This window comes from Desmodus rotundus, chromosome 5 (assembly GCF_022682495.2).
Source record: "Desmodus rotundus isolate HL8 chromosome 5, HLdesRot8A.1, whole genome shotgun sequence".
Taxonomy (NCBI): domain Eukaryota; kingdom Metazoa; phylum Chordata; class Mammalia; order Chiroptera; family Phyllostomidae; genus Desmodus; species Desmodus rotundus.
This window is the reverse complement of record NC_071391.1, coordinates 21,234,486-21,259,883: the sequence shown is the minus strand read 5'-3', so window position 1 is coordinate 21,259,883 and position 25,398 is coordinate 21,234,486. Positions and strand designations below refer to the sequence as shown.

General features: G+C 45.6%; 1 protein-coding gene across 5 annotated transcripts in view; it reads right to left on the bottom strand.

Moving 5' to 3' along the window:
- Positions 1-25,398, bottom strand: part of SLC1A2 (solute carrier family 1 member 2) — a 142,203-nt gene that overhangs the window by 87,927 nt on the left and 28,878 nt on the right. The window contains exon 1 of one of the 5 annotated variants that reach the window (XM_045194298.2): positions 20,697-21,066. The exons of 3 other annotated variants lie outside the window; for them this stretch is intronic. In XM_045194298.2, the coding sequence (XP_045050233.1) occupies positions 20,697-20,725 (29 nt within the window). In that variant the 5' untranslated portion in view covers positions 20,726-21,066. Of the gene's footprint in view, positions 1-4,952; positions 5,106-20,696; positions 21,067-25,398 lie in introns of those variants that run through there. One more of the 5 variants, XM_045194297.2, reaches the window with a different exon arrangement.

The following is a 25,398-nucleotide window of genomic DNA, read 5'->3' as shown; positions in this document are numbered from 1 at the left end:
AGCCCTCCAGAGGAGGAGAAGCCTTGTCATCTTTCCACCACCACTGGACCATGCTGATATCTAACCCACCTCCCGTTAAATAACATTTGAGGCTTTATTATTATCTGTGCCTTTTGCTCTACTGGCTCCTAGTGACTGCTTCTTACTCCTATTTCATTTACAAGCCTTCACCCGAAAGGATGTTAGTTAAATAAGTAGAGAACGTGACCACAGCAGTTAGTGCAATATTAATACCCATTGTCAACCGGGGAAGGAAGACCTCAACAGGCATGCGAGAATGGTGATCCAGGTTGTCATTATTAGTATTCTTTAAAATCCTATAAGCTTATCAACCATTGAGAAAAATTTCGCTCATAGAAAGGTCCTTAGAAACCTGTGGGTGTGGCCATTTCACAGATAATGGGCCACAGACAAAGGCAACTACTAGATGACAGAGGCGCCCTACTGGTAGCACCCGGGGACGAGAGGCCCCTCGCAGTAAAAAGAAAAGCATGAGGGCAAAGGCCCTGTATTGGCCCACTTCTTCAGGTGCGTCTCTTTCTCCCTGGTGCAGTGGCTCTCAAGCAGGGGCAAGTTCATAATATCTGCAGATATGTTTCGTTGTCACACCCGGGACACTACAGGATGCGACTCCTAGACAGAGGCAGGGACGCTGTTAAACACCTCCCACAACGAAGAATTATCTGGCCCCAGATGCCAGTAGTGCCAAGGTGGAAAAACGCTGCCCTACTAGAAGTCAGAGAAGGCAGGAAGCCCCAGGATGAACACAGGCAATTCCTCGCACTTCGCAGCCCTGACCACAGCACACTCCCCATCCCACCCCACACCTAAGGCTGTGCGTCACACGCCAAGGTACTCATCTACTCTGAAGTGTACAGGGATAGGTACCAGAAGACAGGCCCAGCCCCACCAGAAGCTCGCCACATCTTCCAAGAGCAGCAGTTTCACTCAGAATATGCCCAACTGCCTCGATGCTAAGGCACACTCTGTCCCCATACGTTAATGTTTCTGCAAATGGAATGGAACTTATAATTAGTTCCCCCCCAAAAGGCTGTTATGAAGTCAATGAAAAGTTTTATAAATAATTACATATTACATCAGAGAAACATGGCAGCTTAAGACATAATGTTGATATTGGAATAAAGACAAGTAGACAATGGAGCGTGATATAAAATCTGCTTGAATTCCAAGGACAAAACACAAGGCCTCAAAAACTTTCTCCCTTTCACAGGCTCCTTTGGCCAGTGTGAGTTCACACGCCTCCACCTTGTTGGTAGAAAGGCTTCAAGTGCAGACCCTGCTCTCGGGATGTAAAAGGACCAGTGGCCAGAGGGTCAGGGGATGAAACTGACCCTGGAGGGCTTGCTTCACACTTCAGCATCCTGGAGGCTGGTCTCCCTCCTCCTGGCCCTCCATGCCTGCCTCCCACATCTCCACTCCCATCATCCTCAGGGCCCCTTCTTTGTTCTCCGCCATAACTGGCACCATTGCTGGTCGTTAGCACTTGGGGGCATCGTGGGGCTCACTGAGAGAGAGGCACCCTTGGGTCCTGCCTGCTGACCATCTTGTTTCCCTGTGGGGACGCTGCAAATCCACAGCGAGTGCTCAGCACACGGGCTTCGGAGGGAGGCCATTCACAGACGCAGACTCAACACCTCCGCGGACTGTCTCCCTGACAAGCGAGGTAACTCCGCGGACCTCGGTTTTCTCACGTAGAGAGTGGCAGGGGATGAACAACAGTCCTGCCCACTACAGGCTTGTTTCTCTTTAGATATAAATAATATAATCATGTGAAATACAGAGCACGTGGCCGACTGCCCACTACATTTGGTTGTGTCTTCTGAGCAGGCCATAAGACAACCAGTCACAGTGCTTCTAAAGCATCTGTAGCCTTGGCCTTGGTCACGCCTTGGGTGGGTGTTCCCGAATGGATGGAATGCCATCAAGTACACCTGAGTTAGGGGACCCTGTGGCTTTTTTCTTTTCCAAATTCATCCTCACAGACCTATAATCAACCCACAGAAATCACGAGTTGATTTTTAACAGGGATAATATGGCCAAGTGTTGCTTTACTCTATTAAAATTTACAGGGATAAGACCCTTGGTGTCTCTGGTGTCCCTGGAGGGCAGAAAGGCTCAGTTGGAAAGAATGCGCTAATGTTGGTGAGCTTCTCGGACCGAGTGTTATGGCCGGGCAAGTGCCAAGATTGCTGAGGCCCTAGGCAGCTCCCGGCGCACCTGGACCTCCGGGCAGGATGCCTTTGGTTGGGATGTGGGCAGAAAGCGGGAGCATTCCAAGACGGCCATTTTCCGTCAACAACATATTGCAATTTTTGTCTGGGGCAATAAATTCAAGGACCCTTCTCCATCACTGGAAAGGAAATTGGTTCTGAAGGTATAGAGTATGACTTGTCTCTTGTTCGGGCTTGTCTGGAAACATTTAGGGTGAGTGAATGGCACTGAGAGATACAAAGTTTCTGACAGTTTGGAGAGAAAATAAAAAGAAAAAAAAAAGGGAAATGAAAATAGAATCAATCCTTGTGTTTTCAGAATTTTTCCCAAACTTAAAGTCACTATGTTAATTTTATCACACATGTAGAAGCTAATTTTCTAACAACTCATTGTGTACATTGTTTATTGAGGTAATAATTAACTTGTTACTCATTTAATGCACACATTTTTATTGTAAGCATTACATTGTTAGAAACAGGTAAGAGTTTTACAAAGGAAAATCAAGCCTATTTAACTTAGTCTGAGACCCCTATTAAGGCAGTGAATGTGACTACCACGGCTTTTATCAGACCTGATGAAGGCTTCCTGCAAACAAGTGCATTTGGAAATCGTGGATGACGCTATCAACTGGGTTTAGTTTTTCTGGAAATTGGTAAAAAGTGTTATAAATCTGTTTCTGTTCATGGACCTGATACCTCATTTTAGAAATATGAAGCATGGAACAGTCGCCAAGAAAAATAAATTCAATTCAGACAAAGATGATCATTCACAGCACTATTTATAAAATAAGCAAGTTGGAAATAGCCCAGTTCAATCACAGCAAAAAGGTTAAGCAAATGAGGCCGCAGCAACGGTGAAGTGTAACAGGGCCCTGGTAAGATGTAATCTCATTCACACTCCCCCACGGCAACCCAGTGCGTGTTCACAGAGTGGGCGCTGTACAAGGCCCACAGTGTGAGAGTGGGTGTGAGGAAGGAACTGAGAATGAGAATTTATAGTAAAGTGATTTAAGTTCTTTTTCTTGAAAAAAAGGAGGGGGTTGCAACCTAAAAAGCAAATATGAGATTAAAGGAATGTACCACGGTGTCAAATACGTATTGGCATACATTACGACCGGGAGGGGGTGCATTTCAATAGGGATTATCTCTGGTTGGAGGAATTGAAGGTGGTTTTTCCCCCTTATTTATACTTTTAAGTATTTTAACAATTCTCTCTAATAAGCATATAAAACCTTTATCATTGTAACATCAATGGCCTTTTAAAAAATATAACTATATGGGGATGGGCGGAGGTGGGCAACGGGGAGAAAATGGGGACATCTGTAATAGTGTCAACAATAAAATTAAATTAAATTAAAAACTATAAACAAATAAACTTTGAGGAATAAGTTTTAAGCAGTGAGAAGATACGGGCAAAAATGTGAGCAGAGTAAGTAATTTATACTCTTGTTAAAGGGAAAAGCATTAGGCTGCTCACAACACTGTATCATCCACAGGGCCAAGCACATACAAAAAACCCTCACTCAAAGTCCAACTTTTCCACACTTTATGACTTAAATTGTAGCTACCAGCAATTTCTGCTTCCTTTGACTTATTTGTTACCATCTTTTTGAGTTTCTGAAAATGGAAATCAACATGTAAATGGATGGAGCATTTGAATATTGTCCCAATTCTGGTAAACCCAAAAACTGTGCCCAAAACATAGTGAGCATGCAATAGACATGTATTGAAGTATCAGTAAATGAGTATCATGTAAATGAGTATCAGCCATTTTCTTCCCAGTTCTGAAGGAGAAAAGAAGCAATTTGGAAAGAACAAACAGCAAGAAGAGCTGATGATCATTGGAACGCCCACACTCTGTGTTGCAAGAGGAAGGAGAAATGCAAAGGGGCCCCGTGTAGAACATTAGACCACATACCCTATGTGATTCAGCAACATCACAAGATGCCTTTCCACCTGTACAGCCAAGCCCAGGTAACAGTGCAATAGCACTCATACCTTTGCCTCTGAATGGGCACCCGAGAGCTTTCCCAGCATGGTTAACAGGTTGACAGGACAATCTTAACGAAGTCATCCACATCACCCTGCTCTCGCAAGTGGAGTACAGTTACCACCCAACAGGTAGATGGCAGAGGTGGGGTTTGTGGGTTGAATGCAGAAGACGTATCATTGAGGACGATGTCCCATACTTCCTGGGTGCTAAAGTTCTTCAAGATGCAATCACACAGATGATAGTTTTGGACAAGCTACAGCTTCTCCAACTTGTCACTGAACATCTCATGGATGTGTTATTTAAGCCATATTGAAAGGTGGGCAGTTCTATATGGAACGATATAAGTATCATTTATCCATTCACTGATTCATTCAATGTACATTCATTGAGAAGCACACCGGGTACCTGGTATATTGTTAGGCACTGGGGTATGGAGACCTACACATTTTATCCACCATCCTGAGACATTTCAGAATCACTTGTTTTTCTGATTAGCCTATTATACTTGCCAATTTTTACTCTTCTTTCTCTGAATCTTTACATTTCTGGGGAAGGCCATGTTCATAGGAGGAAGCTCCCATTATTTCCTCCCCTAGGAAAAGCTCTGAGTGTTTTATAATAACCTACCAACCCAGCTTTTCATGTCTCCTCTTTCTCCAGGAACATAAAGCAGTCCCCTCCTTCTCACTGGCCCCCACAGCCCACCGCACCCACCCAGGCTTTCTGACCTGGCCATCCCCTCGTCTCCAGGCCGCGTGCTGGCCACTGCGTGGGGCTGCAGTGAGTGGTCTTTCATCAGGGTCCAGAGGGACCTCGGAGGAAGATCTGTCAGGTGCTTTCAAGTTTACCGAGCCAGTGTTTTGATGTCAACGAGGTAACAAACTATTTATTGACTCTTGTCATTTGACTGGTGAGCTCAAGGCCACTAAGTGTTTGTTTGAACATTGGGAAACGATGGGCTCATCCCAGGCCTTTCATGTCCCTTTCCTCTCCTTAGGCCAGAACTGCGGCTATTTAGAGGGAAGTGGGGGTAGGGAGTAGGTGAGAGTGGGCAAAGGGGTGGGGGGACAGGAACGAAGACAAAAAGAGCCTCTGCTTGGGGCGATGGGCACGTGGCAGATGATGATTTATTGAGTTGTACACTGGGGGCCTGTACAGTTCTGTGAACCAGTGTCACCCCAATAAATTCAATTAAAATAATAAATTTTTTAAAACAGAACTGCAGCCATTTACTTCCCAAGTTTTGCAAATTTCCACTCGGCTCTCCCAGCAGCTCACTGGTGCCCCTCCCAGCTGGTCACTCTGTCACCAGGCGATCCCCCTTTGTCACTTACCTTCACTCTGCTATTGCCATCCTTCCAGCCACCCATGATCATTCATTATCCATTTTCACCCTGGCAGCCTTGTTCCCTGGCATTGAACCTGGACTTAGCAAAGTACGTTGTCGTTCATTTCTAATTCCCAAGGTAAATGAAAGAAGCCCTTTGCTTTCAAGGTCCAGAGATGTCCCAGCCTTCCAATCATTTCTCTGTGCTTCAATTCTAAATGTTCTGTAGCTTAATTCAGTCATGGATTCTGTTGAGGAACCTCTGCTTTGTTTTCTAATTAAATGTAAAATGAAAACCCAACGGATTGTTTTGAAGTAGATTTGAACACACAGCACCTTCAACGGCTTCCATGGGTAACAGCATCATTTCTCAGGCTGTGTTCCTCCGAACACTAATCCCCTAGAGGGCTCCTGGATACAAAGATGAAGGGGCCGAATAAGACTGGAAAGAGCTGCTCCCCCTTGAAGGCTCACAATGTATGTTAGTGCATTGAAGGCTTTGAGAAGTTCAGCAGGAAAGAAACATGCTCAGCCGAGCCATAACCAAGGTTCCTGGAACCCAGAACACATTTTACTTTTTGTTTTCTTTTTCTTATGTAGAACTATATATGTAGTATAGATTTAGAGATCCAAGAAACACACTCTGGGAAGCAATGACCTGCCATATGTCCACCAAGAAGGCTTTGACCCTATGCTGCATGGTTGGATTTATTCTCGTGTTAGGGAGCAATAACAAAAGGCTTTGGGTCAAATATTAGCGGGATGCAGGCCTCCTTGAATTATAATCTGACTGCAGATCACTATAGAGAATGGAGACTCAGTTCTTCTCAACTGGCATAGGTGGCTTATCCAAACTGTCACCCAGCCCGGACAGCAGACATCCAAGCAGTTTTGCAGGTGACCTAACAGAGAGCACCCCACGGTGAGGCCCTCACAGGATCCTGGTGCCTTGAGCTACACCACGCTGTGGCTCCTTCACAAGCTGCTCCTGGCCCTGCCATGTGCCATTTCAAACCCAACCCGAAATTTTCACAAGAGCTACTGCGTCTGGGAAGGGACTGCATTTTAGTCACCCCCTAATTGCTGCCTAGCTAAGTATGTAGCACACAGGGGATATCTTTTGGAGTTTCCCACCCTACTTCCACCACGCATGAGCTGTGTGATATTGGTCAGGTTACTTAACAACTCTGAACCTCAAACACCTCATTCATGAGACATAAAAACTGATAGTACTGTCTTACGGGATTGTTGTGAAAATTCAATCAGTCAGTATATATGAAAGTGCCTAGAACACAGGCAGCATGTAGCACATGGTAACTCATTATTATCATCATTACTTATTCATTCCACAAGTATTTCTCAGGCAAAACAGTCATTGCCTCTGTGAGCCCTCACTGCCTGTTAGGCAAGTTTGCTATCGAGAGCTGCCACTAGAAGCCACGGCAAATCCACATCACAGGCATTGTGATCTCCTTGGCAGCTGGACTCCACTCAGTTCTCCTGGTTGCAAGCCTCCCCATCTTCTTTTGGTGACATTTATCACTGTAGGCCTCTGGTTCTAGCTGACCTTCACTGAAGACTTATTCTGTACCAGCCACATTCTAAGTGCTGCCCATGCACGTGGCTTGTTTAAGTCTTTCGGCAACCCTGTCAGGTAGGAACGACTGTTATTCCCATTTGTAGATAAGAAGATGGCAGAGAGGGAGAGGCTGAGCAGCTTACCCAAGTTCACACAGCAGCTCACTAGCAGAGCTGGGATCCAAACCCTCAAAGTTGGATTCCTGGGCCATGCCTGAAATCATCACACACCCTGCCTCTCCCTGGAGGGGTTCACTGCCTCTCCAAGGAAGGGGCCGTGTGAGGAGTGAATATGCGAGATATGCAAGAAGGGATGGAAAGTGGAGGGGCGGGTGTATGAGACACAGAGTAGAGCCTTCTTTTGGGTGTTGTGTAGAGAAAACCACCAGCTATCAATTAGTCAGGCATAGGCTGAGCGGCATTCACACTCTCCCCCAGAAGGTTCTGAGGCTGCTACAGACCCGTGGATGTCAGAGTAGGAGGGGGACAGCAGGCTGCTGCCCAGCAATGAAGCAGGGGCCCAGCCCGAGCCTGCGACGCAGCTAATGAGAACAAAACTGCTACAGATGCCTCCTTTTCTGAGTTGCCAAAGACTTCTGTCATTTGTAAAATAGGGGCCCATCAGAGGGTTTTGAAAGTCATTTGGGACACACAGCCAGAGGGTGCCTCGGGATCCCTCCAAGCTGTGGAACTCCAGGATACCCGTTGCCCCAGGGACTTTGCCCACTGACCTGGCTGGATATCAAAATGACAACAGAAGAACTAACACTTAGAACACTTTCTATAAGCCATGGGCTCAAGGCTGAATTCTTCTAGCAACCTTCTGCACAGAATTGTCACCTGAGCCTTACTGGTGAGGCGTAGAGAGAAACAGTAACTTGCCCCAGGACATGGTGCCCTCAAGGACTGGAGCCAGGACCTGAGCCAAAAGCAGGAGAAACTCATGTCCAGGCGTAGTCTCTGCACTCAACAGGTGATGTCTGAACTGGAGGAGCATCCACACCTTTAACTCAGGGAATCATTCTCCTCCGAGGCCCTGTGACAGGCCCAGGCAGACCAGGCCCTCACTGGGTCATCGCTGCTGTTCCTGCAAGGAGAGCCATCCAAGATGACGGCTTAGCAAACGTTCCCGGGACCCTGCCACTCTGTACTCAGAGGCTGGATTTAAAAGGAGCTACTATAAAGGACACAAGGACAAAATCAAGGAGGAGGGTAGAGGTGGGGGAGGGAGGTGGGACTGGCTGGGGTGGGGTGGAGGGAAGAGGAGAAAATGCAGACAATTGTAACTGAATAAAAATAAATTAATTAATTAAAAAAATTAAAAAATAAAATGAGTTCTTGGCACAGACTCGGCTCCCTCTCACACTGAGAACACCATGTGTGCCCCACACAAAGGGAGAGAAGACAAACTCCCAGCCGTTGGCTGTTCCGGAGGTGGTGTCGTGCAGGCTGGCAAACAACCCCCCAGCGTTTTCTTTCAAGCGCCTGGGGGTGGGGCGGGGGGCAGGGGAGGGGGAAGAGCTGAGAAACTGAAGGTTTCCCTTTGTGTGGCTCTCACAGATGTTTCTGGAAGGGGTGGGTTTCGGGTGATTCATCGTGTACCCAAGTTGACTCGCACTGAGGAGCTGGCTCAGATACTGTGGCTAAAAATAAATCTCTGCTCACCCACCTTCTTATTGACATTCTGTAAGTGTACTAAGGCCCTTCCGCCAACAGTGAGAAAAGTTCATTTTCACTTATAGTTGCTACACTGGCTCTAATAAATTGGTAGAAGTAACTCTATAGCTAAGCCCTTGACTTCATTTTGAAAAGTGATGGAGAAAGGGTAAGTACTAAACCACAGGTGGCAAACACAAGGCCCATGGGCCGAAGCCAGCCCTCCACCTTGTTTCTACCCGGCAGTGCCAAGCTCTTGCTGAACTGTTAAGGAGTAGTTACATTTATACAATCCTAAAGTTACATTCGGCCCTTTGAAAGGCAACTGTGAGGCTGATGTGGCCCCCGGGGAAAATGAGTTTGACACCCCTACCCTAGATCATCCAGGAAAGCAGTTACTTGCTCGAACAGTCTGCGGGCGTTTGAGTGCCACTCACTAGCCATACACGTTACTTTGTGACTCGGTATCCCCATAGGTAAAGTGGAGACAATCACACCACCTACTGTACTTGTAGGTTAATACATACAGACTCGTAGGATGGCGCCTGGGGTATAATATGCACTCAACTCAAGGGAGCTATAGTCATGCAAACTCAGCTTCATTCATAACACGGATGGGAAGGAGTAACTGTCATTCATTCCTCTCCTACCGTGTGCCAGGCACAGGGCTGAGAGCTTACAGACGTAGCATGATTTAGTCCTCAAGACAGTCCCACAAAGTAGTATTATACCCATTTTACAGAGGAGAAAATGGAGAGTCAGGGAAGTCTACACCTGGCAGACTGCAGAGCAGGGCTGGAACCCAGATCCCCCCGAATCCACAACCAATGCTGTGTAATCTCCTTGTCAGCTTACAGCAAGACTATGAGGCTGGCAGGAGAGAGACCCTGATGATCTCTGAGGAAACTGAGGCAGAGAGCTTAAACCATGAAACCAAGTCCAGTTTTCTTTGCAGAATAATAGGCAACAAACATTAAAGTGGTTGGGACAGGAAAGGATACTGAGGGAGACTATAGAAATAACTGGCCTGCTCTCTTAACCAAAATAATAGAGCAGAGGCATTTCTGGTCCCTCTGAGTGCGGGCTATATCCACACCATCTGGGCACCCCCAGTAAGAGCCCCCAAAGCCCTTGGTGATGCTCCTTACACACGATAGATCACATGATACAGCCGATTTAACGACAGTCCTGCAACCTGGCCTTTCTGAGGGCGAGGAGGCTCTGAGGTCAGCATTTCCAACATCAACTATTATAGCATCCCCAAGTCTCCACAGCCATCAAGCTTCTACACGTGGTATCGCTCATCTGCAAAACTCCTCTTCATCCTTCAAAACCTTATTCAGCTGTCTCTGCCTCAATACAGCCTTCCCTGACCATCCCAACCCCCACCACAGAAGTGATATTTCCCACTCCTGAATTATTTCTGCTTCCTTTACATAGCTCAAATTGTTGCAACACAGACTGACTTGCCATTATAGTTTATATGTGTTTGTCTCCTCCCTTAGGCTATGAGCTTCTCCATTCAGGCACCTATGATTTATTTCAATTCTTTGGGAATCAGCAGTGCATGTATGATCTACATCAGTAGTTCTCCACAGTGGCAGTTTTGCTCCCTAGGGGACACTTGGAAACCTGGAGACATCTTTGGTTGCCACAGTTGGAAGTGGGAAGTTGCTACTGGCATCTTGTGGGTAGAGGTCAGGGATGCTGCTAAGCATCCTACAATGCACCGGACAGCCTTTCCACAGCAAACAATGACCCAGCCCAAAATGCTGGGGTCCTGAGGTCGAGACACTCCACTCTACCTGGTAGTTCTCCATTAAGCATCACCCCCATTGCTAATTAAACAGTTTAGTGCCTTTCATACAACAGGGCTCAGGATCTGCTAGAAATTGTGTTTTGGTCCTCAAATATTTGTGGCACTTCTGTGGGAGGATTATACTTGCCCACCATCCCTGAAGACATGCCTTGTGTCTTCCTTGAGCCAATGGGCTGCAAGCATGTGGCAGATGTTCTTGGGGCCCCACCCATATCACTGGCTGTATCTCCCTCGTGCCCTCCAGCCAACTTCCCACTGCCAGTGGCTCTATCTCCTTGCCCAAGGGCTTTTTCAGAAGCTAGAAGCCTTCTCTGAACCCACACAGGCCAGAAGTAGCCCCCAACCAATGACAAGCAGGTCTAGATGTGTAAATACATCACTCCCCTCACTCCTCCAGAGGAAGACAGGACATGTGATTTGTCCTGTCTCCTCAACTTTCCCCATGGGATTAAACTGCAGTTGCCCACAGTGGTAGCGGACTTCACAACCCCTTCCTTCCCCACTTGCCTACTGGTGTTTCTGGTACCTCCCAAATAAACGCCTTGTGCCAGCATCCTTGTTCTAGAATCTGCTCTTAGGAACCCAGACCATCATGGAATAGAAGTTAACACATGTCCCTTCCCAGAGGAAGCATCAAGAACCTTCACATGGTTCTGACATTTCTCTTTTCCCTCTGCATCTTCAGCTGGGTCCTGGATGGAACAGGCACAGAGGACACCTGCAATTAGCCTGATACCAACAGGTAACCAACTCAAGAGACAACCTTTTGATGTTGTAAGCCACAAAGATTTGGGGGTTGTTGTTACTGAAGTATACACTGGTGAGAGCTGACTAATACAGGCCTTGTCACTCCTAGAGAGAACCTTCCCACCTGACTCTATGGTAGATGACCTAGCTGCTTACCTCCCAAACGATCCTTGTCTAAGGGCAAAATCCTGTAGCATAGCCTTGTCGGCTCCTGAAGGTTGGAGATGATTTACCTTCTTCCCTTTGTGGAGTTTCCAGGTAACTCGGTGCCTTGTGCAGTACTGGGGATCTGAAGGGTACCTAGAGATTGGGAGAATGAACCCTGAATTATCTGGGTTTTACCAAGGACCTGGTGGCTATTTCGGGAAGAGATTAAGAATGAGAAATTTGGCCTGGCAATGGATGAAAGCACCAATCACACTACGGCTGCTCTCAGCCAGGGTGACCTTGGGGGAAACCCCTTCCCCCATCTGGAGCCTCCCAATTGTAACAGATGATCTGACCCTGAGATCTTAAGTTCCATCCCCAGCACTCAGCCTCTGTGGTTCAGTGAGGGCCACAACCAACTTCACTGCCCCCATCTCCTGCTTTCTCTGGCAGCCTTCAGAAAAAGTGAAACTGATACAAAATCACAAGGGCAAGGCAGTCTCAGCCAGCTCCCCAACAGGTCATTTCTCCTAGTAGCAGATTGGGAGAGGGAGCTGCATCCTTCCTCCCCCCGTCCTAGACATTTAGTGAGTGTGAACCACGTGCTACGTGTCAGACCGGGAACTCCCCACGGTCTATCACACCATTTCTCATGATCCGTCACTCGCATCCGGCCTTCACTGTGTTTGCTGTATCTGAATGCCACCCCGACTAGTATCCACTCAACAATGTTTAATGCTGACCGATTCTTTGTACTTAGAAGTGTTCTGAGAGGTATTTTTACATCACTACTACCGAGGGAAAACCAGTAACACTTGTCATAAATTAGAAGATAGGTGTGAAAATGAATGTGACAACATTTTTACTGACATTTAGATAGAAGCTGGTTGCCGAAGCCTCTGCTGCCTGTTGCCTCTTTGTTTAAAAAGGGAAGTTAAAAGGTCTCAGGACAGTGATGAATAGGCATAGCAGCACCTATTGAAAGAATGAACCTTGTCCTAATCAGAAAGATTGGAAGACATTTCAAAGTGATTTCCTTACCATGTGATTTGATGTTAATTCATCATCCGTGCATCCCCAATTATCACATGGCCTCTTAAGATCACCTTTCATCTCATTGGGCCACCCATCAAACACTTCGAGTAAAGCTATATTATTCCCCTGGATTCTTGCAACAGTACAGTTGAGTTATGAACAGCTCAGATTTTAGTCTCTCAGATGCAGGTTTAAGCCCTCCCTGCTCTACCATTGCCTAGCTGTGCGACTTTGGCAAAGTCACTAAACCTCTCTGAGCTTGTTTCTTCATCTGCAGAATGGAGCTATTCATAGTCCTGACCTCATGATGTGAAGACCTTTGAAAAATGCTTGGCCTGCAGTCATGCTCAATAAATTATGACTGTCATTATTACTGATAGTCGTCAACTCTGTATGGGAAGTATTTTGCTACCCTTTCTACCGATGAGGAAAGTAAGGCCTAGTTCAGTAATCTGTCAAAGTCATGCAGCCTTGCTTTTCCCAATTCTCTTTAAGCAACTGCCTTAAAGAACAACAAGGATTGTCATTTATTTTTAAACGGAGTATTTTTATTCCTGGTTGTTTTGTTCTGCTCTAACTCTGCTGGCTCGCTGAGTTGCTTCCCACTAAAATGCAGAGGGCATTGGTGCAGGGACACAGCAGTCAGTCAGAGCAGATTCAGGCCCAGCTGTAAGGTCCTGCCATCGCTTCGGCCAGCCAGCTGGCCCTGGGATGTTGCACTTCATGGAGAAAAGCACGTGAGTGCAGAGACCTCGTCTAATACCATTCAAAGATAAATGCAGAGCCCCACCACCCCTATTGTGATGGGGATGAGGGTGAATAATGTCCTTATCCCTGTACCTTTTCATGTTTAATGTCCCATTTATACATTTCTCACCTGATTTCAATTAAACTCTACTTCAGATCACCACCTGCAGACAACATGTTAAAATTACAGAAAAGCACAAGTCTGGGAGAGAGAAAACGTACTACAGCTTGGTGCTTGGTTTCCCTTCCTACGTCCCTATGCGTTCTTAAAACATCGACACCCACCCTGACCGGTGTGGCTCAGTTGGTTGGGCGTCATCTCACAAAGCAAAGAGTCAATGGTTTGACTCCCAGGCAGGACCACACCTGGGTTGTGGTCCCTGGACAGGGCATGGGCGAGAGGCGGCTGATTAATGTTTCTCTCTCACATCGATGTTTCTCTCCCTCTCTTCCTCTCCTTCCCCTCTCTCTAAAAATAAATAAAACATTTTTAAAATCAATATCAAGTCCTGTGAAGTGGACTGAGAGAATTTTCTTCTCCGCTGCCTTCCCAGAGACAGGAGGCTCCAGGGACTGAAGTCTTACAGAGGGGTCTTCCATCATGAAACTCAAGGCAGGCAGGGGAGGGGGACCGTCAGATACTCTTAGCATAAAAATTACGAGCTATGTTTCTGCATTGCCCGCAAGGTCTGACTGTGTGATAGATTCTCCACCCAAGGCTTGAATCCCTTTACAAGGCTAAGTTTCCTTATCAGAAGTCTGTGCCTTCCCCCTCCCGATATGAAACAAAGCAAATGTGAGAAGCATGAATGCAAAGCCGTGCTGGAGGCTGGATAGAGAAAGACACGGGGCCTCGGGGACAAGAAGAGAAATGTGTCTGCAGGACTGAGATGCACTCACCCACCACCGGGTCAGGCCCACAGTGCAGCCCAAGACTCTGGCTGAGGTGTGAGCCTGTGTTGGGGGCCCCGGGAGAGATGTAACAGTCCAGGAAAGCCACTCCACATCTCAGGTGCGCGCTAGACTCTGCATGGCTTGGACTTGGTCACTTGACTCTGAAACCAAGGAGGGTGTGGGCTGGCCGCCAGACCAAGGAGCTGAATGCTATGGCTAAGGACACCAAGGCTGCAGGTGGGTGTTTGTGGGAAGCAGGAGAGGCAAACTTGGGTGGAAACTATGTTCTCCTGTTTATGGAAATGGCTTAGTTGATGCTTGTCAAAGCATTGTCCCTAACACGAGATCCCTCAAACCCACCAGAGCATGACAGAGCCAGAGAGAGAGGGTCTGAAAGGCGCTTGGCCTTTCCCTTTCAGGATTTAATACATTTATTCTGAACTTCCACTGATTGTCTTCTGTGCTACCCATGGCGGGCTGTACAGGACTAGACCGTGCCCTCTGAGCACCAATCATCAGAGTTGATGGTAAGGCACACGTGGTGAGGCAGGGGGCTGGGGTAGGACAGCATGACAGTAACCCAAATACATGACTACTGCTTACAAAAGTCCAAATGTAAGTATCGCAAGCTAGAAAAGTAAGGAACAGTCCATATAGCGATGAGGTAATGCACACATCTTGTGGAAATCAAGAATTTGTGAGAAGGTGAGATAAGATTTTAGCAGACTGCAAAGTTGGGTGGGGGTGAGGGCAGAGGACGCTTCAGGCAGAAGGAGCAGCCCAGCAAAGCATGGAGGGAAGGTACCTGCTACCTTCAATCAGGCCGGAGCCAAGACAGGCGCCAGCATCCATCATCGCTCACACTCATGCATTTAAACCGCCAGCGGGCAAAGGGCTTCATAGAGAGTTTCTGATTGAATCTGCACAACACCTTGATGTGGAAATACTATGTTACCACTCTCATTTTTCAGATGAGGAAATTGAGGCTTGACCTTGCAGGAGGTCAAGCAAGTGACAGCTCTAAGAACGGAGCCTCGATCTGCATGATCCCAGCGCTCCTCCTGGCTGTCACCGTCATGCCTCCTCGCTGCCTGCCATAGATTCAGAGGAGCCAGGCGAAGAGAGGGGGCACAGATGAGGGGCTCACAGAATGTGGAACAAGAGAAACAGAAGCTCAGTGTAGAAAAATGGGGCCTGGAGCAATTTCTGAGCAGAGCCCAGGGCTGCTGGCATGGGTTAAGGGTGGGGATATGCAGACAGGTGCATTCAAAGAGCTGAGCACAGCAAGAAGGCGCTGCAGACTGAACTTCCATATGGCCGTGGTAGCCAAGATACAACCCTCCAGCTGAAATGGGTTTTCCAGATGCAACACGAGGACCATGCCCAAACCCTAGGGCTTTGCTGCAAAGTCATCATGCCTGTACTCGCAGACCTGAGAAGTGACAGTGGGATGTCACTAGGCTTGGATTTCAGGGGAGGAAGAACTGGAGAGGGCTGTGGAGAGCGTATTAATGGTAACAGCTAGGACATGCTGAGCGGCTACTACATTCGAAGTGCTGTTCTAATGTGCACCATGCTTCACTCATTTAATCTAGACCACGACCCAAGGAGGTCAGGTCTGTATTATCCCCACTTTGTAGACAAGAGCATTAAGGCACAGAGAGGTCAAATAACGTTCACAAGGTCACACAGCAGGTCAGTCACAGAGCCAGAAGCAGGACCAGGCTGTCTGGCTCCAGAGGCCAGACTCTCAACCTCCAGGAACTAAAAATGCCCAGCCAGGCTGAAATAACTAGATGATTTATTAGGCCTTAAAACTTCCATTTGTCAGTAGATCCCTGGTCTGGCCAGTAAAGTGTATGTAGAGCAGTGAACTACAAAAGCTAGAAATGGAGAAAATATCAGATAATCCTAAATCAAGGGGTAATCTACAAAATAACTGATCAGCTCTCTTCAAGAGTGTCAAGGCCGTGAACGACCAGGAGAGACTGAGACACCGTCACAGATGGGAGACCACAGAGAAATGATGACTAAGTGCAATGTGGGATGCTGAATCGCATCCCAGAACAGAGAGGGCCTCCGTGGAAAAACTGGGGAAACCCAAAGAGTTCTAAGTTAGCATTGGGTTGGCCAAAAAGTCCGTATGGTTTTTCCCGGAAAATAAAAGACACATTTTTCATTTTCATGAATAACTTGCTTGATTTGGATATTTTGAGTTTGCTGGCTGTCTCCCACATGGTATAATATTGATTGTTCTCAATTAATGTCTCAATTTGATTGCTATCAACTTCAACTGGTCTCCCCAACAGGGGAGCATTGTCCAGCGAGAAATCTCCAGCATGAAACTTCACAAAGCACTTTTGACATGTTCGATCAGTCACAGCACCTTCTCCATACACTGCACAAATCTTTTTTTGTGTTTCAGCTGTGTTTTTACCTCTCTTGAAATAATAAAGCATAATATGCCAAAAATGTTGCTTATTTCCTTCCACCTTCAATATTACAATGGCTACACAAAAATTCACTAATTTGGTTTCATGAAACCAATTTTGATTTCATGAAAGAGACCAAGTCAACTTCTTGGCAAACCCAATAATATCAGAGCAAGGTTAATTTTTTAGTTTTAATCAGTTTTCTAATCTAGGGCAGTGATCTTCAACCTTTTTCATCTCGTTAACTAATTACTTAACTAATTACTAAAATTCTGAGGCAAAAAAACCTGTAATTTTGATTTATTCACACCAAACAGCTATTGTTGTGTTGGCTGTAGTCGTTTTTTTTATTTGACAATCTAAGGGAAAAGAGATCAGTGCCCCTGCCTAAATAATCAGGTAGTGCATGTTTTAAAAATTCTTGTGGCACACCAGTTGAAAAATCACCGTTCTAGAGTTATATAAGATGTAACCATTCCCGGAAGCTGAGTGAGGGGTATATGGAAACCATCTGTGTTCTTTTTGTAGTTCTGAAGTCTAAAATTATCTAAAAAATTTTAAAATTAAATATTGAAAAAACAAAAAATTAAAATGACAAAAAAATCAAAGCCACTGACACTCTCAGTTTATGAACTGAATCTGTGTAATTGTAATCAAATGATATTATTTCCACCTCTCTGCGTGAATAAGCACTCACCTTGACTTGACATTAAGCCTATTTGAAATCGTGAATAACAAACAAAAGCTGGCAATACTTCGAGTTAGAAACCTGGACCTGCTTCAGAAGAACAAATTACTCACACGTGCTTCAGGATGTGCCTCCCATCTTTCCCTCTCTTTGACTCACATCCTCAGTGTTGCCATTCAACAGATCTAATTGACCCCACATGCTGATGGCTGCTGCCCAGGAAAGGACTGGATCGCTTGGAGGTCAAAGGACCACTTGTAGGCGGACGTGAGCTCCAGAAATGCTTGCAGCAGGTTTGGCACACAGGGATAAATGGGCAAGCCAGGGAGCCCCTAATGTCTTCATGAGGGTCAGGATGGCTGGCAGACAGAAAGGGGAAGGAGAAACAGAGGCACAGTTTCCCTAACTGAGTGCAGGGCACTGAGGTGTACATTCTGCCTGCCTCAGCTCCTTTAATCCACAGCTCTAGGAGGAAAGAACCATTATTACTATTCACAATTTACAGGTAGGAACAAAAAGATCAGAGAGGTTAAGCAACTTCCCAAGGTCACACAGCGGTAGAGTTGGGATGTTAGCAAGAAAACTGTTTATCTTGAGTGACATCTATAGGCATCTCTTCTTTGTTGACTTTCTTATTTCAACCAATATTGGACTGGCTGTCTCTAGCAACTCATCCTCTGGTTTGTCCTTAACTCAGAGTGGGATATATAGTGAACCAGACGAGCGTCACATAACATACACTATGTACCAGGTGCTCTACATCCATCGTTCCATCCAATCATTACAAAAGGGAGGGATTATCAACTCCATATTCAAGTGAGATAACTGAGGCTCAGAAAAGTTATGTAGCCAGATAGCTCAGTGCTGCACCAGGACTCAAGCCCAGACCCTCCTGATGGGCAAGACCAGTGCTCTTTCTGTTCATTCGATTTCCGAGGAAGACTCACGAGGTAAAAAAAATCACAAGCAGGTTGGAAGAAATGGACCTCCTCTCAACAACCCCTGAAAAAGTAACCCTCAAAGACTGGCCAGAACAGGCATATTTATGAAGATTTTGCCATCATCTGATTGACTTTGTCTTCATATTGATCAAATCCAGGTAATTCAGACCTAAAACAACTAGAGTCATTTTTGTTTGTCAATTTTACTTTGTTTGTTTGTTTTGCTTGTTTCCTTTGTTTTTGGCTCAAATCACCTATTTTAGAGACCAATGTGATCTAAATTATCTAGAAAATTTGAAACACTCCTTTCCCTCATTCCAGTGTGGGTTTTTCTTTAAGAAAGCCAGATTCACAATCCCTTTCACAAAATGAGTTTCTAAATGAAAACATTTGTACAAGGCCAATGGAACCAGCATTATTACCCTTGGGTGTTCCTTTGGCAGTGTCAGCCAGAAAAATAAAGCTGCACTGAACCAGACAAGCTCCCCTAAATCCCAACCCAGTCCCTTGGTTCCACACTTGGAAATATGATCAGCAATACCACTGCCTCCCACCCATAAAGTGCATTTCCAGTTTGGGTTTCCACATTCTGAAAGTAAGAGCAGGCTTAAGTGGAAACGGCCTGATTCCTTTGCACAGTATTACTTTAGGGACTGATTATTCTGAAACGTTGTTTGGATGATGATACCCAAGATCCTCGGGGGACCCTGCCTCCTCGGAAGACAGCAATCTTAGAGCCGCTCACCTCTGCTTAGTACACATCTCTCACTGAAGACACAGAAGAAGCCAAAAAAGAATATCAATGCTGACTGACCTGAAGCATTTTCAAACTGTCACAAACACGGACTGATTTATTAAAACCTTTGTCTCTGAAAGAGCTCACCCTTTCCATTCACAGCAGCCGTTGGCGTCTTTCTGAGCAACTCTAAAAGTCCCCTGCCCTTCATTTTCATGAAATTGAATTACTTAGCTTAAGAGAAGAACCTTTCGAATATGCTGGAATCAAGAAGGTGGGGGAACAAAATAGGTCTTGGTAATTGAATCTCTTGATTGAATGATAAATGGTGTGCTTTGAACTTACTCCTCACAAAACCGAAAAGCATATAAAAGACAAGTGTCCGAACAAACATGTAACCCATGGCTCTCTTCAAGTAAACTCTATTAAAAGTCAAGTCTGTATGATGCAGTTAAAAGTGGGCAGTTCCCTGGCCATCCTGGTAAGAGTGCACAGCCAGTCTGGCTCTTTAGCTCTGGAAGGAGGAGACGATGGGGGGTTAAATCTGAAACTCCACTGTCTGTGGAGTGAATGCATTAAAATCTGTGACGGAGAAGTGTCTGGAATATAAGAAATGCTTTAGAAAGCTTGGCTGTTGTTACTGCTGCTGCTGCTATTATTATTACTAAGATTGTTATTAATAAGATGGTTATTACTAGGTTGCCCAGATTCCAACAACTAGTCAAGTCCTTTGTTGCATCTAGGCAATTCAATTTAAAAAAGCAATGCAGATTTTTTTAGAGGAGGCAGGTATGAAATCCTGAATAAGAAAACACCCACCCACAAAGAGCGAGGCGCCCCTGCCTCTGACATGTTCCTTGGGAGAGACCACCTAGCAATTTGGGAGCTTAGAAGCTTTCCTTGAGGCTTGAGAAGATGCCAAGGACTTTCCACAAGAAGCAGTCTAGAGAGACATTTGATCGCATTTTCCAATGAGAAGCACATGTCCAGGGTACACACGCTTCCTGCACTCACGTATGGATGGAAACAATGTGGAGTACGTTCTGTCCCAAGAACTTACTCATGCTTACTCTAGGATTAACTTTTTAATTTAAACCCCAGAATCCTGCCATGACGCGGCCAACTGAAAGGCTGCTCTGAGAACGACTTCTGGACAATCTACTAACTGCGTGGCAATTCCCGACAGCTAAAACAAACATTTCCTGTAGCCCAGGCAGCCATAGAGTTGATTAAAAGCTGTGGGTTTTTTTTCCTGTTTTCCACGATCATCCCCAGTGACATCTAATAAATTCCAGTGAAGCCCCAACAGTGACAGGCTTGATTCACATGCTTACATTGCGTTCAGGTTCATTATCTCGTTAAGAGACGTCTGACTCTTGCAGGCAATCTATAAAAGGCCAGATCTGTAATCACACACATATTTTCATAATCCATCTGATCTTATCATTTAATCTTTTGGTTAGGTTTCAAAAAAAAAAACAAAACAGTGCTCACTGGTTTGATAAGACAACCAACACCAAGCAGGTTCCTCAACCATACACGCAGGGCATACAACACCTGCATCCTTAGCTGCTCAGGCCCATCAAATGGGACACCTCTTTGAAGCAAGAGAACCTCAGTTCCCTGGATGGTTCACCTCCACCTAAGAATTCCTCAGACAGGGGATTGTTTTTTGCCTTGGAAAAGTCACCCAGATGGTGGCCCTGGTCATTTTTGAGCACTAACCTCCAAATATGGTCCTCGAGTCTCTTCATGGACACATACGTGAGTTACTCTAGGTAACTTCTTGTCAAAGGGTTTTATTTTAAATCCCAGCTAATCTTTGCTGCTCCCTGGACTGGTCTGGTCTCTCGACACAGCATAGTTCAGGTCTACAGTGAGCCGTAAAACGACGGTGTGAACAAGTTTGGTTTGTCTGGCTCTTTCCCTTTCTTCCAGTCAGTTCTGTTCCATCAGTGACCCCTTTCTTTCTCCTCTGCGTAAACGGCAGTATATGTGAGCCAAAAATAAAAATAAAAAAGTAAAAACAAGAGCTGAGTCCATGGCGCTCTGACCGCGAGAGTGCTACGGCAGTTCTGAGAGCCTGCACACACGGCAGTCCCGGTTGGTTTTGAGGACTGCCTCTGAGTATTTTTAGAATCTGTAGGGAGAGGTTAAGCCTCACAGGGTGACTGCTATGCCACTAATGACACCCTGAGCTTAGAGAAGCAGGATTCACGTGACTGCTGGGGCTTCAGGTGATAGGAAGCAACACCTGACTTAAAAGTCATACCTGCATAAGAGTGGGAGGAAAAGGGAGGGGGGAAAGTCCTTGATAAACTAACCTGGAATTAAGTTTGCAGACCTCAGGTGAAAGTCACCTAATCATGAGACTTTTATGAGTTTGTAGCAGCCATATGTCTGCCTTCCTTCCTTCCTCCTCCATTCTTTCTTTTCTTTTCATCTGCTCAGCATCTCGCTGGGGAACCACCCCTTTCCATCTGCTCCATAGAAGTGAACTCTGAGATCCAGATCTAGCCAATCAGACAAGCTTTCCACAGTGGTCAGACCAGGAACAAGTGTAACTGAACTCCAGGTAATGAACCCGTTCCCTGGGCTTTTTCCTGGAAGTATCAGAAAAGAGGCACTTTTTACTGCTGGGACCATTAATTGGGAGGATGCTGTATATAAGCCTTGAGCTGCCGGAAGCCAACGTTGCCGGAAACAGACAACCCAGGAAAGTCCAGCCAAGAGATGGGAAGGGGAACAGACGTCCTGACAGTGTCTGCCCTTGGTCCCACTCTGTCTGCAGCCACTGAATCCCTAGACACCCCAGTTACCTTAGCCAAAAAAGGTCCCCCTCCTTTCCCTTTGAGCCAGCGTTCTACCAAGGGCACCCCGAAGTATCTTAATTCACAGCTGCTTTGTACTTCAGGAAAAATAAAGTGCAGCATTTATTTCTCATCGATGTCACATTGCACCCTTTAATTTGTCATCTTCCCCAGAAAAGCAACCCCCCCATGGCTTCCATGCTCTGAAATGGTGTGTGAGTGCTCACCTCTTACCACACCAAGTGATGGTGATGATGAAGATGATGGTGAACTTGTAACAGTCTAGTGCCCTGAACAAAGAAGCCAACCAACAGTAATACTTACACGATCTGGTTAAACCCTCACACCATCATTTAAAGCGGGTTCTGTAAGACACCCGTTTTAAGATGAAAATACTGAAGCTCAGAAAGATTTAACCACCTGTGCAAGGTCACGCAGTCAGTAAAAAGTGGAGTCAGCATTCACACTCAACTCCGTGCACGCTCAAGGTCTGTGTTGAACCACTATGCATTGTTCTTTCTCCACTGACTCACCCTCTGCTGGAAGGACCTGTGCCTTCAGCTTACCCCACACCGGTTTCCCGCCTGGCCTTGTCAGCCTGCCCACACTTGCACAACCAGAGGGTTCCTGCTGAACCTGCTCTGTGTCTTCCTGACCCTCTTGCGTGTGATTCTCCATGACCTCACAGGATCTTTGAAGAAGGGTGCGAAGGGACAAGCAGGCCAGCTAACCTTTGATGGGACCATGGGTCCATTTCTCAGGAAGAGGGTATCTTATGTCAGAAAGAACAAATGATCGGTTTTAACATTTCTGCTAAAGCGCAGAAGGTAAATCATTTAGGTCATGTTTAGCTACTTAAGGTATTACTGTTTCCCATTCTCCAGCAGTGAAAGGAACTTAATGGTTCTTTTGAACCTGACTCTGAAATCTGATTCTGATTTCCCCACCTAAATACCACAAAGTTAAACGCCCATAACCACTTAAAAATTATTAAATATATGTGGAAAAGGTATATATAAAGACGTGTGGTTTATGATGGTGAAATGTTAGAACTAACCTCAATGTCCAACAATAAGAAATTAGTTCAGTCAATTTTATGGTATAGCTATCATTTAAAAATATGCCGACCAATTGAGTCATTAAAGTTATGTCAAGGAAAAACATATTGGGGGGGAAAACCTAACATAATCCTAAATGAAAATTGTAGGCTTTTAAAATAGTATATAAGCATGCAAATTTAAAGGACATAAAATTGTAACAGCAGTAGGACTATGGGTGATTGTAGCTTTTGGTTTTTGTTTTGTTTACCTTGGGCCTTTTTGGGTTGAGAGGTTTTTTCATTGTTTCTTTTGCTTTGCGCAACACTATCTTTATGAAGGTTGTTATGGAAAAGATAAGCCTTAAGAAAAAGGCTGCAAGGAATAGGAAGATGAGGATGTTACTGGAGCTATAAGAGAAAAAGAAAAAGAAAGTATGAGCAGAATGTGTGCGGGCGGGAACCCAGACTCTGGAGTCAACTCTCTGGGTTCTAGCCCTGTCATTCAGTAGCTAAGTAACTGAGCAAGTCACTAAACTTCCTTGCATCTCAATCTCCTTCTCTAGGAGACATGGATGTTAATAGTAGCACCTCCTCTTGGGGTTGTTCTGAAGGTCACGTGAGCTAATATGTATGACGCATTTAAAACAATGCCTGGCATAGGGTATGTTCTATGTAAGTTGTTACCCCTATAGTATAAACTACTCCAGAGCAAGCACCCTATCTCATTCATCTCTGCATTTCCAGCACGTCTCCCAGGGCCAGGGCGCTTCCTCAATGTCTGCTGAGTGGTGCCCAGCTGGATTTCAGAGGCCGGTGATAATGTTTTGAGGAGCAGCCACCATGATACCATCTCATTCATGACATATTTTGCATGACATGTCCCTCCAGACCCTGTCCATAACCCTTGAGAAAGCATTTGTTCTAATGGAATATGAGAGCACGGATGGTTAACAGGATAAAGGCGACCACTGAGACACTATTGCCTTCATCCCCCTCTGTCCTAGTCAGAACTTTTTCGGTCAATTGAAAGAGAACCTTACTCACACAGTGCTAACAAAAGAGGTGAGGATGATGATGTTAGGTATAGATAGCTCAAGGAATCAAACAAGAAACAACTAATAATAGAAGCTCTCTTGTCAACTGCAATTTGGACCAGTGGTTGGATGACTAATTGACAATGTTGGTTAGAGCTGGAAACAATTTTTTAAAATGATACCATAATACTATGAACATTTTAACTGAAAATGTATAAAAACATTCACTTGCCAAACTCTGGATGACTCTGGATCCCCCGTGGAATGTGGAAGATGACTCTTCTCATCCACGGAGCTTGCTCCTGGTTTGGCTAAGTTCTGACCTCATCCTTAGAATCCCACGAGTCTTCGAAAAGTAATGTAAAGATAAGTGGCCTTATCTGTACATTAAGGAGGAACATGACCTTCCTCCTTCACGAAAAAGAAAGACCGACCCAGAGGCTGTCGGCACAGCATCTACCATGGTTCAAAGTGACATGTACACAGTAGATCCAAGTACCCTAAACAAGTCCCTGACAGGTTCAGCCTCAGGCCCAGGGGACGAGAGAACATCAATTCAGCGTTGAAGCTGACTTGCTTGCCGAGTTACCTTTCCATTGCCGCTGTGGCGTATGCACCAGTGTGTCCACTTCCAAAGCTTCAGGCGATTGACCAGCTTTGGGGGAGAAAAATACTATCGCAAAAGTCTGGCCAATTATCTGCTTGTGCTTTGGATTGTTAAACAAAGAACTGAGAACTTGAATTATAGAATTTGGGGCAAGAAAGGGATTTTAGAAACCCGATCATCAACCTTATGTTTTACAAAAAAAATTTAAAATAGCCTAGAGAGGTCAAGGTGATGTGTCAAGGTGATGTGCCAAGGTCGGGAAGCCTGCGGTCACAGAGTCCGTGTGCAGTGGTTGTCCCTACACTACTGTGAATCTAAAGGGCATCCAGCTGCCTCAATATGGCACAATTCTTAGAGAAGCATTGATTAAACTTCCCAGAAGTATGTGGTTTACCCACAAGCTGAATGACTGACCAGATCATTCTACATGTGGCCTCAGAGTGAATTGACAAGCGAGTGAAATAGAAAGCTCCAAAAATAAAAACTCTCCCCTAGCCTCTTTCTAGGTTATAACGTAAGAATGCCAGTAACCCTCTCAGCTCAAACCATCCCTACCCTCCTCTTTATGAATCAGCGTTTACGGCATTCAGAAGGGGATAACAGGTGCTGAGAGCCTAAGACATGACGAGCGCATCACAAATGGCTTAGTTCATCCTCATCACAACTTTGCAAGGAAAATATTATCTTTTTTTGTGAGCCAACTGAGACTCAGGAAGGTTAGGCAATTTCCCCCAAGTCACACAGCTAGCCTGTTTAGTTCCTAAAGCTTAAAGGTTTTGCAGTGCTTTGCCTCCTATTCTTTCCAGGCAGAAAGACATGGTTGGCAGTAAAATGGTCTTTTTGAAATACTTCAAAGACATCCTGTCTGGGATGTGGGGGTTATCTCAGAGCACCAGTTCACAGTGCGCCAGGCCAGCCATCTGCTCTCCCGACCTGA